Here is a 15,994-nt window from a genome sequence, read left to right as displayed (position 1 = left end):
TCCCATTTGATCATAGTGTGTGATGTTTTTTGCACACTGTTGGATTCCGTTTCCTAATATTTTGTTGAGGATTTTTACATGTATTTCCATCAGAGATATTGGCTTGTAATTTTCTTTTTTTTGTAATGTCTTTTTATGGTTTTTGGAATCAGGGTAGTGCTAGACTAGTAGAATGATTTTTGGAGTGCTCTGTCCTCTTCAATTTTTTTGCAATAGTTTGGGAATGATAGGTATAAGTTCTTCTTTATATGTTTGTCAGAATTTTCCTATGAAGCTGTCCAATCCTAGACTTTTTTGCTGCAAGGCTTCTTTTTTTTTAATTACAAATTCAACTTCACTCCTAGTGATTGGTCTGTTCAAATTATGTTTCTTCTTGATTCGGTCCTGGTAGCTTGTATGTTTCTAGAAATTTGTCCATTTCATCTAGGTTGTCCAATTTGTTGGCATATAACTGTTGTATTATTATCTTATTATTCTGTATGTAGTATTCTCTCATGATTTTTTTGTATCTCTGTGGTATTGGTTGTTATTTCTCCTCTCTAATTTCTTATTTTGTTTATTTGGGTCATCTCTCTTTTCTTCTTGGTGAGCCTGGCTAAAGGATTATCAATTTTGTTTATCTTTACAAAAAAACAGCTCTTGGTTTCACTGATCTTTTCTATTGTTTTTTTAATCTCTGTTTTATGTATTTCCTCTCTGATCTTTATTATTTCCTTCCTTCTACTAACTCTGGACTTTGTTTCTTTTTCTTTTTCTAATTCCTTTAGGTGGTAGGTTAGATTGTTTGTTTGAGATTTTTCTTGTTTCTTTATGAAAGCCTGTATCACTATAAACTTCCCTCTTAGAACTGCTATGGTGTATTCCACTGATTTTGGAGTGTGGTGTTTCCATTTTCATTTGTCTCAAGGTATTTTCGGATTTACTCATTGACCCATTGGTTTTTTGGTAGCATGTTGTTAAGTCTCCACATGTTTGTTCTTTTCCCATTTTTCTCTTTGTAATTGATTTCTACTTTCATACTGTTGTGGTTTGAAAGAATTCAGTATAATTTCCATCCTCTTAAATTTGTTGAGACTTGTTTTCTGGCTTAGCTTTTGATCTATCCTCAACATAATAAAGGCCCTTTATAACAAACCCACAGCTAACATCATACTCAACAGTGAAAAGCTGAAAGCCTTTCCTATAAATTCAGGAATAAGACAAGGATACCCACTCTTGCCATTTCTATTTAACATAGTATTAGAAGCCCTAGCCACAGGAATCAGACAAGAAAAAGAATTAAAAGGAATTCAAATTGGAAGGGAAGAAATAGTAACTGTTACTATTTGCAGATGACATGATACTTTATATAGAAAATCCTAGAGTCTCCACCCCAAAACTGTTAGAATAAACAAATTTAACAAAATTGTAGGATACAAGATTAATATATAGAAATCTATTGCTTTTCTATACACTAACAATGAACTATCAGAAAGAGAAAGTAAAAACACAATCCTATTTAAAATCTCATCAAAAAGAATACCTAGAAATAAACAATCAAGGAGATAAAATATCTACACTCTGAAAAATTTAAAACATTGATAAAGGAAACTGAGAACGATACAAAGAAACAGATATCCTGTGCTCTTGAATTGGAAAAATTAATTATGTTAAAATGTCTATACACCCAAACCAATATACAGATTTAATGCAATCCCTATCAAAATACCCAAGACATTTTTCACAGAACTAGAACAAATATCCTAAAATTCATATAGAATCACAAAAGATGCTAAATTGCCAAAGCAATCTTGAGAAAAAAGAACAAAGCTGGAGGTATCATGCTCCAAGACTTCAGATTGTACTACAATACTACAGTAATGAAAAAGTATGGTAGTGTCACAAAAAAAGACATACATCAATGAAACAGAATAGAGATTCCAGAAGTAAACCCTTGTACCTATGGTCAAGTAATCTATGGCAAAGAAGGTAAAAATATAAAATGGAGAAAAGACAGTCTCTTCAACAAGTGGTTCTGGGAAAACTGGAGAGCTACATGTAGAACAGTGAGATTAGAACATTTCCTCACACCATATACAAAAATAAACTCAAAATGGATTAAAGACCTAAATGTAAGTCCTGAAACCATAAAACTCCTGGAAGAAAACATAGGCAGAACACTCTTGACATAAATTGTAGCAATATTTTTTGGATCTGCCTCCTAAGGCAAAAGAAACAAAGCAAAAATAAACAAATGGGGCCTAATTAAACTTAAAAGCTTTTGAACAGCTAAGGAAACCATTGACAAAATGAAAAGACAACCTACAGTATGGGAGAAAATATTTGTAAATGATATGGCTGACAAGAGGCTGATATTCAAAATATATAAACAGCTCATATAACTCAATATTTAAAAACAAACAATGTGATTAAAAAATGGGTAGAAGACCTGAATAGACATTTTTCCAAAGATGACTTACAGATGGCCAACAGGCACATGACATTGCTAATTATGCTCGACATTGCTAATTATCAGAGAAATGCAAATCAAAACCACAATGAGATATCACCTCACACCTGTGAGAATGGCTGTCATCAAAAAGTCCATAAATAGGGCTTCCCAGGTGGCACAGTGGTTAAGAATCTGCCTGCCAATGCAGGGGACGCGGGTTCAAGCTCTGGTCCAGGAAGATCCTACATGCAGTGGAGCAACTAAGCCCGTGTGCCACAACTACTGAGCCTGTGCTCTAGAGCCCGTGAGCCACAACTACTGAGCCCATGAGCCACAACTACTGAGCCCACGCACCACAACTACTGAAGTTCATCGCCTAGAGCCTGTGCCCTGCAACAAGAGAAATCACCACAATGAGAAGCCCATGCACCGCAACCAAGAGTAGCCCCTGCTCACTGCGACTAGAGAAAGCCCACGTGCAGCAATGAAGACCCAAAGCAGCCAAAAATAAATAAATAATAAATTAAATAAATTTTTTTAAAAAGCTATTAAAAAAAAGTCCATAAATAACAAATGTTGGAGAGGATGTGGAAAAAATGGAACTCTTGTACATTGTTGGTGGGAATGTAAATTGGTGTAGCCACTATGGAAAACAGTAAGGAGGTTTCTCAAAAAACTAAAAATAGAACAACCATATGATCCGGCAATTCCACTCATGGGTATATATCTTAAGAAAATGAAAACACTAATTCAAAAAAATACATGTACCCCAATCTTCATAGCACCGTTATTTACAATAGCTAAGATATGGAAGAAACCCAAGTGCCCATGAATAGATGAACAGATAAAAATGATGTGGTATATATACATATATGCACAATGAAATATTATTCAGCCATAAAAAGGAATGAAATCCTGCCATTTGCAGCAACATGGATGGACCTAGAGAATATTATGCTTAGTGAAATTACTCAAACAAACACAAAAATATATATCATTTACATTTGGAATCTAAAAAATAATACAAATGAGTGTATATAGCAAAACAGAAACAGATTCACAGATATGGAGAATAAACTAGTGATTACCAGATGGGAGCGGGAAGGGCAGAGGGGCAAGTTAGGGGTATGGGATTAAGAGATACAAACTGCTATGTATAAAATAGATAAGCAACAGGGATATATTGTATAGCACAGGGAATTAGAGCCATTATCTTTCAATAACTTTGAATGGAGTATAATCTGTAAACATACTTAATCACTATGTTGTACACCTGAAACTAATATAATAATGTAAATCAACTATACTTCAATTAAAAAAGTAAATTCTAATGACACCTGATTGGAATTATACTGTATTTATAAATCAATTTGAAGAAATTCAATGTTCTTTCTCTTACCATCAGGGGACTTGTCTTTCAGGTTCAATATTTATTAGGCTAATTCAGTTTCTATCATTTAAAAATAAAGAACCAAACCTATACTAAATAATTTATTTAGGTGTTTTATATAGTACTTAGCAAAAATTATATACTTGAAGAGATGATATAATGAAAGTGACACTCTAGAGATTTTCATGTTATCAACTTTGTTTCTCATAATTAAAGGAAAATTATGAATAATCAAAATTAATAAGGATTATTTCCATAATCTTAGAACATTTTCTATATTATTACCTATTTATAAAATTAAGATTAGCTAATTTATGATTATTTAATATTGTTCATTTATCATTACCATTACTGAATATCAGGGGCCAATGATTAATGATATTGACAATATTTTTAACTTCAGGCATTGAATATTTGAAAATTAAAGTTGTTCTATGTGTTACATGCCTTCCTCAAAATTCTAGAATTAAATATCAACTTTAGGTGAAACTAAAGACTCAATTTGGGACCATTATTAGTGTAAATAATATGTTCATTCATTTATTTGCTCATTCATTCATTCAACATATTTTAATTTTAGATTACACTGAATGCACTGTGCTAGATGTTAGGTATAAAATAATAGTAAGAAACACCTTTATTCAAGAATAAGGAAAATAAGTTCAAGAATAGTGGTACTGTAATACTCACTTTCCCTTCATCTCTTGGGCTATCACTTAAATGTACAACTGGACCTGGATGAGTCTTTGTGGATCTGTTAAATCAATTCAAAAGAGTAATTAAAAAAAAAAAACATTAAAACACCTTACCGTTAGAGACTGAAACAAAGAAATTAAGATTATACTGGAATACACTCCCAATATTCTGGAGTTTAGCTTAGACTGATTTGAGTCTTTGGTTGTTTTTCTTTAAGACTACTTTTCTTTCTCCTACTAACTCTATTAAAGTAGGTCTATTTTTTAAAAAATCAGGTTTAAGAACATAGATCCACATAACAATGGGATTCTTTATTATCTTATATGCTTATATGTTTGTTGCCAGATCTGGTTGTCTGAAAATTTGAGAATGAAGTTTTACTTATACAGCCACAGACTGATGCTGCAAACCTGTTTCAACCAAACTGCAAATTACATACCAAATTTAAAATTTCCTTTGACAAGAAATCTCTGATTTTGCTCCTAAAGGAAAGTATAGTGGCTCCTTTTATTTACAAATAGACTCTTTCTAGTGACAGCCATCCTACAGAAAACTGAGCAACTAGGGAAACCTAGTTCACTGGTTATGTCTCATTTATCTGGTTAACTAGGGTAATCAATAATAGTGTAAGAGCATATTGTTAAAGGGATCTTTGCTCTGTTACTCTGACTTTAAATTTATTCTATTCTAATATCTGGCATGTTTCTTTTATATTTCCTACTTTAACTGATATCACCGTTAAGTATGAATATGTTATGGTTAAATATGACATGAACGGATATGACATAGATTTATCATTGCTCATTTTTCCATATCCTTTCTTCAATGACCTAATTGTGCCAGATTAACCCTAGTATAAGTATATTGACATATTTATAATTTATTTCTTAAGCACACATGAAAATCATCAAATATTCTGCACAAAACAATAATGAAGATTTAAATTTTAGAAACTCTTTGGACTCAGACAAAAGTGACAAATTAAGTAACTCCAGGTTCCCTAGATACTGACTCCCTAGAGTAACTCAGAAAAATAAATACATATTTATTAGATATTTTGTTAGTGGCTTTATCCTAAATTTTCTCACTTAAAAATGGAGATGATAGCAGTGTACCTACTGAATAATTGTGAGGGTTAAAATATACATATAGCATCTAACATAATGCCAAAACATAGTACTCAATAAATAGTATGTATTATGATTGTTGTAAATCATTGGAATAATTAGAAATTAGAGTTACTATTTGCATTCTAGGATATGTGCAGGAAGAAAAGGCTTCATAAAATGTTTACAGGGTTTTTTGCAGTTCTTTTATGTTTATATGTAATATATTATTCACATATAAATGCAGTGCTTTATTACAGTATAAATGCCTCTGATAAAAGACAATGTCCTTCAATTATCTTTTGGTAACTAATAGTATCCAACAAACCAAAAACTCTATCTGTCTTTTGGGTTTGATTGGAACAACAAATACCCAAAGTGTACTCCATGATAAACTAGTGAATATATATAAGGTGTTTCACATAAAGACTGTCCCATATCAAAAAAAAAAAAGTTTGGGAAACCTTGAATTAAAATTAAATATTTTTATTTAATAATATTAAATTAAAGTTCTTTTACAGAACTTCTTAGAGCCATAATATGCAAATCACCATTGCAAATCTTCAATATTTTCCAAAATTTTGGTCCATAGAATCCTTTTTCATTGATCCTCTATTGAGGGAATCACTGAAATACACTTTGAGAAACACTAGTTAGACCATATGAAAGACTCTTCCATTTAGCTTATGACTCTATAAAACACTCAAGTTCAGGAAAAAAAATCTACAATTAATCTTTGGTTATTTGTAATAACTTTTTCAGACTACAGAAGAGACTTTTTTTTAATTGTAAAAAAAAAAAAAAACCCTGAAACTCAGAAGATAACAAAAGTTAAGAGGAAAAATCTCTCATATTATTTCACTGCCTAGATATGACTGTTAACATTTTGATATTTTTTCTGACTTTTTCCCTAACATTAAATTTCCAAAAACTACCAAGCATTATTTGCAAAATTTATGGCCATTAGAAATTGACTTTAAAAAGCAACTGTGTACTCTGGATTCTATAAATCCCATAAAAATTACTTTAGATAGAATTATCAATGAAATTAAATTCATGGGATAGTCATCTAAACAATTTTTCTAATATCCCTATTTATTTCTCTCCCTCCCATTCACCAGAATGGCTTCTCGATAGTTTTCTTTGTGGACTTTCTCTTCCTTTATCTTAAATACTGGTATTCCTTTGTATTCTGTCCTAGACTGCAGTGTATTCCCATATTATACATGGTCACGAATTCAAGAGCCCACAGGAGCCAGGCAGGTAATGCAAATAAGTTCAACAGGCTGAATAAGAACTGTGCCAAACTGGATAGCACATTACCCACCTACAAAAGGAAAGTCGTTAGTCAGTTCCTGTTGATTACTGACTGCCATGCAAGAATACTGGACTGGGATTGTTTCATCAGGAATTTTTTTCATGAAAAGCTGGAAATCCAAATTTTTATCTCTACTCTACCAGTTCTTAAATATTGGAAACTAATAATTCAGAATATATTTAAATACTCTGATGGGCAAACAAAACATATCTGTGAGTCAGAATTGGTTCACTGTCTACAAGTTTGCTACCTCATTTATATACACTTTTCATGCACAATCTCAAATATTCTTATAGTTTCAATGACCATGTAAATTCTGATCTCATTAGGTTCAGATCCATATATCCCACGTCCTACCATTCTCCCATACCAATTCCATTTGAATAACTTAAAAACACATACAACCCAACCTACCTAAAATTGAACTCATTATTTTACTCCCAACCTACTCAATCTCCTGCATTCTTTCACTAAATGGCCCCCTTATCAACACAGTTACTCAGGCCAAACACTTCGGGTCACTCTTAATTCTTAATATATTATTCTTACATCTTCCCACAATACCCAAGTATTGCCTCTTCTATCTTCTATTTCTTTAATATGTCAGCTTATCTTCACTCCTAAATCCACCCTAATTTTTACCAAGAATACAGTCTTTTCTCTTTTCAATGATTTCTCCATACCTGCATTCAGAGTGGACTTCCTAAATGCAAATTTGGTCAAGTCAATTCTTTGCTTAAAACTCTTCAAAATCTAGCTCCCGACCTTAGATAAAGTCTAAATGCTCAAACTGGCTTACAAGCCTTTCATACTATATATTTTTATTATCTTCTCAACTTTATCTCTTGCCATCCTTTCCCCCCGCCTTTCCAACCAACTAAACTACTTGAAATTTCTGTGCATGGAACAAAAACTCTCACATTCTATCCTTTAAAACTTCTGTTCCCTCTTCCTGGAAGCCCTCTCCTCCAATTCTCCACTCACCTAACTGAAACTCATCCTTCAGATCTCATGGATGTAACTTCCTTCACAGATACTTCTCTGAGACTTCATCTCTATATTAGGTTTCCTTCTTATAGAATTTTCACTTTATATTTCCAATATATTGTAATTGCCTTTTTACTTAATCTCACCTTTATTATACTGGAATCCCGAGAGGAGAGAAACTATGTCTTCCCAGTTTATACTTGTTTCCAGGAGCTAGCATATCATAGTGCTCAATAAATATATTTGAAGACTGTATGTCTTACATCTATGATTTAGTTCTAAATTTCATGCTCAAATTTTTAATCACATGTAGAAAAAACTGGTTATTTTTTTTTTTCTTTTAAAGCTAGGGCTGTCCTTCAGAAACAGCTATTTCTGTGCTATAACCTGGAACATATTTTCCCATATAAAATTGTTTAATGTCAGTTTTGTTCTATACTACTATTTTATAAGGTATTCTACAAACATTACCATTTCTACAAACATCACAAAAATGGCTTCCAGTTTCCAAATAACCAATATACACATTATGGGAACACAAACTATTTATAATTATGGGAACTGCCTACAATTATAATTAGGAGATGTCACTAAAAATACAAACAAGCTAAAAAAATAACAAACAGTGAATGGAAAGTATTTCAAGTAAGAACTTAAAATAGAAATAATCTCATATAGCTCAAAGATAATTCTGTATTTCTCACACTTAAAACATGTACTGTTAAAATTTGTTTAAAATTCTAATTATAAAATGATTCTTCTTAATTAAATACGTATTTTATTATACCCTTAACACATATTAATAAGTGGCATGCATTTTCTAATGTATCTCAAGAGGTAGAGAGCAATTAAAAGACTGACTGCTCAGGAAGACTGGAAGTTGGCATTTAAAATTACACCTATCACAGTGGGACTATAATTTCATGGAAAACATTTTTGGAAATCTGGTCTAAATAAAGCAAGAAACAGTCAGGAGGTAAGGTGGCTAGTAATGATTTCTTGAGGATATTTCAAAGTCATTTTCAGAGGCACGTACAACTCTATAAAACACCGGATTTATATAAATGGAAGATTCTATTCAGAATCACATGCGTAAGAACATATCATGAAAAAATAAAATGCCTTATTTCTTTAATTTCTCCTAATTTTACCCTCCTTTATAATATACATTTTTAAATCTTCATTAGTTCTGAAATCATAAAGTATGGACTATGTAAATACATATAGGGTGTAAGTCATAGTTCAGGTAGTATTAATCTGAACTATGAAAAGGATTTGTTAAGTAAATGAATATAGAAACAACATTGCAAGTGTGGTGAAATATTTTATCTGTTTAGATAAAAAACTCTTCTTAATTACTTTATCAGCATTGAACTGACCACAAATGATACACCTATTACTATTTGTACTAATATTAAATTTATATAAAATCTCTATATTTGATCTCTCAAGTTTACTTTATCAATATCCCAAAACAATATTATGAAAACAAATATTAAGTTCAGCCCTATTTAATGTTTTTATAGAACTAAGATTATAGGGGGAAAAGCCTTTCCCAAATAGCTGAAAAAATAGATAACTTTTTGGGAGACACATAATTGTCTACCGGACAAATGTTTTTAAAAATATACACATAGAATATTAAAATATATATGAGCAAAATAGCTCATACCAATTATAATTATAAATGAAAGCTGTAAGTCAACAGCACTTGTATCTATTTATCATACTAATTTTCACTGTCATTAGGTATTTAGTAGCCACTCTGTGGAAAGCACAAAAATAAGCCAAATATGAAGAAAAAAAGAGCAATGAACAAAGGATTCTGCCCTGGAGCAGTTCTTAATCTAATGAGGAAGAGTTATCATTAATTAAAAAAACTCATTAGAACATAATACAAGAGGAATATTGTAATAAGAATATAACTAGTAACAACCTTCCCTATCAAGTAATATACATGTACATTGAAACATTGGGAATAGGGAATAGTAGATTTATTTTAAAGACCACAGTCAAGTTTCATGAAAATAGGCTGTTTTAATCAGAGTTTTAGAGAAAAACAATTATGTAACTTAGAATATATATATATATGTAAGAGAGAGAATGAGCCAACCTCAAGTCAAACATACCTTATTAAGGACCTAATATGTACAGAGCACAAACATTTATTAAAGAAAAATTGTTTTTCCAATTAACACATTGACCAGGAGAATTGTCTCTGTATATGCTACAAAAGATGGCTTGGAATTCCGTGAAGTTTCACATTTGAGGGATTTCACATTTCACATGTGTAGAAACGTAAATATCAGTGCCAAAGTGAAAGTGGTAATTGCCATCAGCCACATACCCAAAGAGCTGTATACATCACAACATGAAAGATACGGATGAACTGATTCTTCTTGGAACTCAGAACAATATGTTAATGAGGCAAGTGAAGAATAAGCTACCAGCATTTAAAAATATGTGAACTGATCATGATTATTTTTACATAAAGCTAAATGTGGTCATAATCCACTTGCCACTCCCACTGGAAGTGGCTATACTAAGGTTGACTATAAAGAAATGAGACGATTTTCATGTATAAGTTTTAGAACAAGCTTTAATATTTTATCATCAAATTTTGCATACATAATAAACCTTAATTATTTACAGTATTTGGAAAGTCTAAAATTAGCATATGTTAATACTACAATATCTATTTTTAAAAGCCTTTAGAGTTTTAAATTATTTTAGATGAACTTTTCACTCAAATTCATCATAAATTAGCTATTGATGTTTCAAATAACTCTGCAATTTGATATATATCCTGCATAACCATAAGATATATTTAATCCAAATAAAGTGGTATTCAAGTTCAAACTTACAGTTCAATTGCCTTGTTCCACATGATAACATATCCAGAAAGAATGAAAGATTCAATATTTACAATATGTGTATTTCCTCTTTCTGTTCCAACATAGAGCCATTTACTCTGGAAAGGTAGATGACAGTAAGTAATTCTGAAAGAAAGAAAATTACAATTAAAATATCTAAATTTTATATCTGGTCAGCATTATATTTTCCTTATGCTTATTACATAGTGATACCTATATAAACAATAAAATTTACCATATACTCAGTAGCACTTAGTTATTAGAGTTTATAGGATAAATAACAATAGTATGTCATTAAAATAATAATGATAAAACAACCACTATTAAATAAGTGTCTAACGTGGGCATTGATATATATTATTTCTAACTGAAAATAGCACTTCAAGACATATATATATTTCTGTTTCACAAAAATATTTGCTTTTACTTGCCTAGGACTGACAGCTAATAAGTGGCAAAACTGGGATTCAAATCCATTCCTGTTTGGTTGAAAAACTGCCATATTTCTACAACGTTACACTGTTTGCTTTTTTTCACTTGAAATAAAAATTAGGTATATATAAAACATAAATTTCAGAGGTCAGAGAGTCTGTAGCTTTGTCTACATGAGGCGATGAATTATTTACTTTTTATTCTGATGCTTGGCATTTAAGTAGTATAAAGAAAACTTATAAGGTCAGAGATCCATTATACTATTCCCTTATTTTTTTGTTCTGCCTTCATCTTCACAATGGGCTTTCTGACCAATTCTGGGAAACTGTTCCATAGCCAAAGCAACCATGACTCCTATATATGAAATCTGGGAATTTATCAGAGTCTTCTATCCACAACATCATCACTTTTTCTAGTTGGGCCTATTTAGGCTCCTTAACCACTCTTAAAAAGACATGGGGGGATAAAGTTCATAGTTATTCCTTATCAGAACTTGTTATTAAATCATAATATTTCCTAGAATTTATTTAGAAAAGGAGCTGGTAAATTGTTAGAAGAGCAAAACAGAATTCTGATGCCAAGCAGACACACAACTATGGAAAAAAAAAAGGAAAGTGAATGGTAAATTCCAAAAAGGATTCCATCTTGTACCTCTTTATATAAGAGTGAACATGCAGTATGTCAAATTTATATTTTCAATCTGGTTCATTGACTTTCTCTACACCAAACTTTATCTATTCAAAAGTATTCTGTTGAAGGCACCTTGCACACTACAATCCAAAAAACTAGAAGCCTTGTTATTACATACACATTTACAGAGTCAACTGACAATCTAATTAAAGTATAACATATATGACATTGGACAATTTTGATTAAAACCTGAAGTCTAGAATTGCTGTTGCCAAGAGATACTCAATAATGTTCCACAGAAAATAACTTGATAGTCATGTTTCTAGGCAATGAACAATCAATTTTCAATTCAATCCATGTAGAAAGAGGAAGCTCATTTTAAAAAGGATCTATGATCACCCTTTCTGAATACTGGGAGAGTAGAAAAAACACTAATCCCATTAAAGTAGACACAAATACACAAAAAATACACAAAAAAGGAGTTCAGGTAGAAAAGGAGCAAACTTAAATATTACATGGTCATTTATAAGGTTAAGAAGAAAAGTCTAAGAACTGCCAGGTTTCAGTAATGAGACCTGAAGCAAGCAGCAAAATTCCAATATAGACAGACTTTACAGTATGTACAAGAACAATGGAATACATGAAGAAGATCCAAACAGAAATATAAATATTCCTTGAACCAACACTACTGTATTCCTCATTCTTATTGATAAGAAACTAGACCCTTTATGACAAAAGGGTTTCATCTTATGTCCAAAGTCCAACTGATGGGTCCTGGTTAAACAAGTAAGAGACTCCCAGAATTAATCTGAACCCAGTTTGAAAAGTAAAACAATAAAACAATAAAAACACTAATTTGAAAAGATATATGCACTCCTATGTTCATTGCAGCATTACTGACAATAGCCAAGAAACAGAAGCAATGTAAGTGCCCATCAGTAGATGAATGGATAAAGAACATGTGGTATATACATGTACAATGGAATATTACTTAGCTATAAAATGGATGAAATCTTGCCATTTGTGACAACATGGATGGACTTTTGCTAAGTGAAATAAGTCAGACAGAAATACAACTATTATATGATTTCACTTATATGTGGCATCTAAAAAATAAAACAAATGAACATAACAAAACAGAAACAGAGTTATAGATACAGAGAACAAACAGGTGGTTACCAGAGGGGAGGGAGATGGGAGGATGTGTGAAATAGGTGAAGAAAATTAAGAGGTACAAACTTCTAGTTACAAAACAAATGAGTCATAGGGATGAAATGTATAGCATAGGAAATATAGTCAACAATGTAATATCTCTGTATGGTGACAGATGATACCTAAACTTATCGTGGTGATCATTATATATAGAAATATCAAATCACTATGTTGTGCACCTGGAACTAACATAGGGTTGTAGGTCAATTATACTTTTTCTTCTATTTAGGATCTATACAAAATTATGGATGTTCAGTCTTCTTATTGCCATAATCATTTCATGATGTATGTAAGTCAAATCATTACGCTGTATACCTTAAAGTTATACAGTGCCATATGTCCATTTTATCTCAATAAAACTGCAAGGAAAAAAAAGAATTGAAACCTAAGGACAACCACTCGCAAAAAGCCAGCTATGCTTTCGTAAATAAAGCAACTACTTAAGCTATAGCCAATCCAATAGTTCTTTGCTTTGCTTTCATGTCTTATCTATAAAAGTCTTGCCCCTAGCTATCTGTGGAGCACTCTTAACCACTTCTGTTGGCACTGCCCAATTCAAATTGATTTTTGCTCAAATTAACTCTTAAAATTAAAAAAAAAAAGTAATGTGATTTACTTAAGATGATTGACATAGGTGAAGGAGAGGGCATGATTAAACTTGTGCTGTGTGTTTGATAACCATAATAAGTGACTAATCAATATCCTTATAGAACTTAATTTATTGTACTTAATAGCTACACTTTCACTTATAATGTATTTCTACCACCACCACCTGCAAGATGAAGGATTTTCTATTATGTGTGGGCCTTGGAAAAATAATATTGTTCCTATATCCATATTCACTATCATTCTTTCATAGTAAATCATCTAAGACATTGTCAGTCTTCCTTCCATTCATCCATTTATTCAAGTTTCACTGAGTAATTCTTTATAAAGAGTACTGTCCTTGATTACAACATACCTAATCTTTTTCCTTAAAAAAATATAACATCTAACAGGAGAGATAAGACAAGTTGACAAGTAAGAAAAATAAAAGTAAAATGTGTTAATTGCTATAAAGAGTTCAAAGGAGGGAGGGATTAATTCAAGTAAGGGAAATCAAGGAAAGCTAAGGTAGAAAACTGTACAGTATTTGAATTGGGCCAAAGGACTCTGTAATTTGATATATTTGTTATATAAGCATATTAAATAAACAAAATACATGTTTCTCAAGCTTGAATAATATACATATCTTTAAAAAAAGTTTTGCTGATCCTCACTTTGACTTACTTTTATAACTTCTTTAACTTATACATAAAAATAAGAAATTCCTCATACTTATGACTCATATATACATAAAACAAAAAAAGCTAAATAAAACTAAAACTAGAATTCAAATGACAATTAATTTACATGACATATGAATTTTTTTACAAAAATAAAAGAATCTCACAATATGGATATGATTCTGACTCCACAGGTTCTTTTATGTCTATACTTACTCTGTGTCTCTCTTTCACCACTTGCCTCTACTTGAATACCTTTGAATTCTGTTCCATAGTATACCATCAAATAATTTTATAATCATTTGGCATGAATACATAATACATGTGGCATAGTCCACTTCTATTTTTTATTAACCCATAACAATTAAAATAATACTACTGGGCGCCAACACAACCATAAATGCATATATAACTTCACATATTGAAATGGTATGGCAGTATTTTTGCATAAGAGGGTTTATTCAAATCATTCAGAATATTTTCATTAGTCTGATTATAAATTACTGTGGATAATTCACAACCCCAAGACTATGTCCATAAATCCTATTTTGAGAAACACTGTCAATACACAAGCCAAAAATATACTGTAAAAAGGAAAATGACTTAAAATTACAAAAATTATGCTGTATAAAATTTAGTGGAAGATTTCAGTTTTGAAACTTTCCCCACTGCTAAGTTCTAACATAGTTCAATTTTAATCTTATTTTTTGTCTGGATTCCAGGTGAAACCTCTATTACCGGGCATGATGACTCTGGCTCCAGTCCCTTCTATAATATTTATAATCATTCTTTACAACCTGGTTATACTCAGAATCAGGTGTATGATTTTGCATATTAAAAATACAAACCAGAGATGACGATTCAGTAGTTCTGGAGTAATATCTAGGAATACTGTTTTAAAACTCTTTCTGGGTGGTTTTGATACACAACCACAGTTAAGAACTACTAAATTATAACAATAACCTTAAATTTTTAGTATAGATAAATATCTCATTAAAATGCCAGATTCTATCCCAGATTCTAGTCACACAAACTGTGACTCCTTGGACTTGGGATGGATTATATGACTGATATTTTAACAAATATTTTGCTATTCAAAATGAAGTCCATAGACCAGCAGCATGGATGTTACCTGGAAGCTTAGCAGAAATTCAGATTCTCAGGCCCAATCCCAGAATTAGAAACTGAATTATATGAAGAACCCCCAGATGAGTCACACACACATGAAAGTTTAGGAAGCACTTCTCTAGGTGATTCTGATACAGATAATTCATGAACTACATTTTAAGAAATGTAGTTCTGTGGCTGAATGACTGCTGCTTACTTACTCTTCAAGTTTTAGGATAAGAACCTAAATTACTAAGTTAGTAGTAGGGATAAAGCTATGTAGTACCCCCCAAACAGCTAATGATGGTTATAATAATGATGATAACGTGAAGCACAATAACAGCTAGGGAAAGGGACAGATAGCTACCCTAAGATTCCCTCAGCATCTTAAGTCAAAAGCTGATATTTAGGAGTTTTAGTGGAAAAACTCAAATCATATAAAAAGAAAAAATAAGGAATTAAATTTTCTTTAAGAAAAAGAATCTGATAATTTTAGACAAACTATACCTAACTGAATTATAACACAAGAGATAAAATTAAATAGGTA

General features: G+C 31.4%; 1 protein-coding gene across 13 annotated transcripts in view; it reads right to left on the bottom strand.

Moving 5' to 3' along the window:
* Positions 1 to 15,994, bottom strand: part of STXBP5L (syntaxin binding protein 5L) — a 382,290-nt gene that overhangs the window by 240,172 nt on the left and 126,124 nt on the right. For all 13 annotated transcript variants that reach the window (XM_082394859.1, XM_082394855.1, XM_082394860.1 and 10 more), the window contains 2 exons: positions 10,793 to 10,927; positions 4,512 to 4,575 (listed from right to left, as the gene is read on the bottom strand). In XM_082394859.1, the coding sequence (XP_082250985.1) occupies positions 4,512 to 4,575; positions 10,793 to 10,927 (199 nt within the window). The remainder of the gene's footprint in view (positions 1 to 4,511; positions 4,576 to 10,792; positions 10,928 to 15,994) is intronic.

This window comes from Balaenoptera borealis (genome assembly GCF_965194805.1).
Source record: "Balaenoptera borealis genome assembly, chromosome: 5".
Lineage (NCBI taxonomy): Eukaryota > Metazoa > Chordata > Mammalia > Artiodactyla > Balaenopteridae > Balaenoptera > Balaenoptera borealis.
The sequence above is the reverse complement of the archived record's forward strand: the minus strand, read 5'-3'. Positions and strand labels throughout refer to the sequence as shown.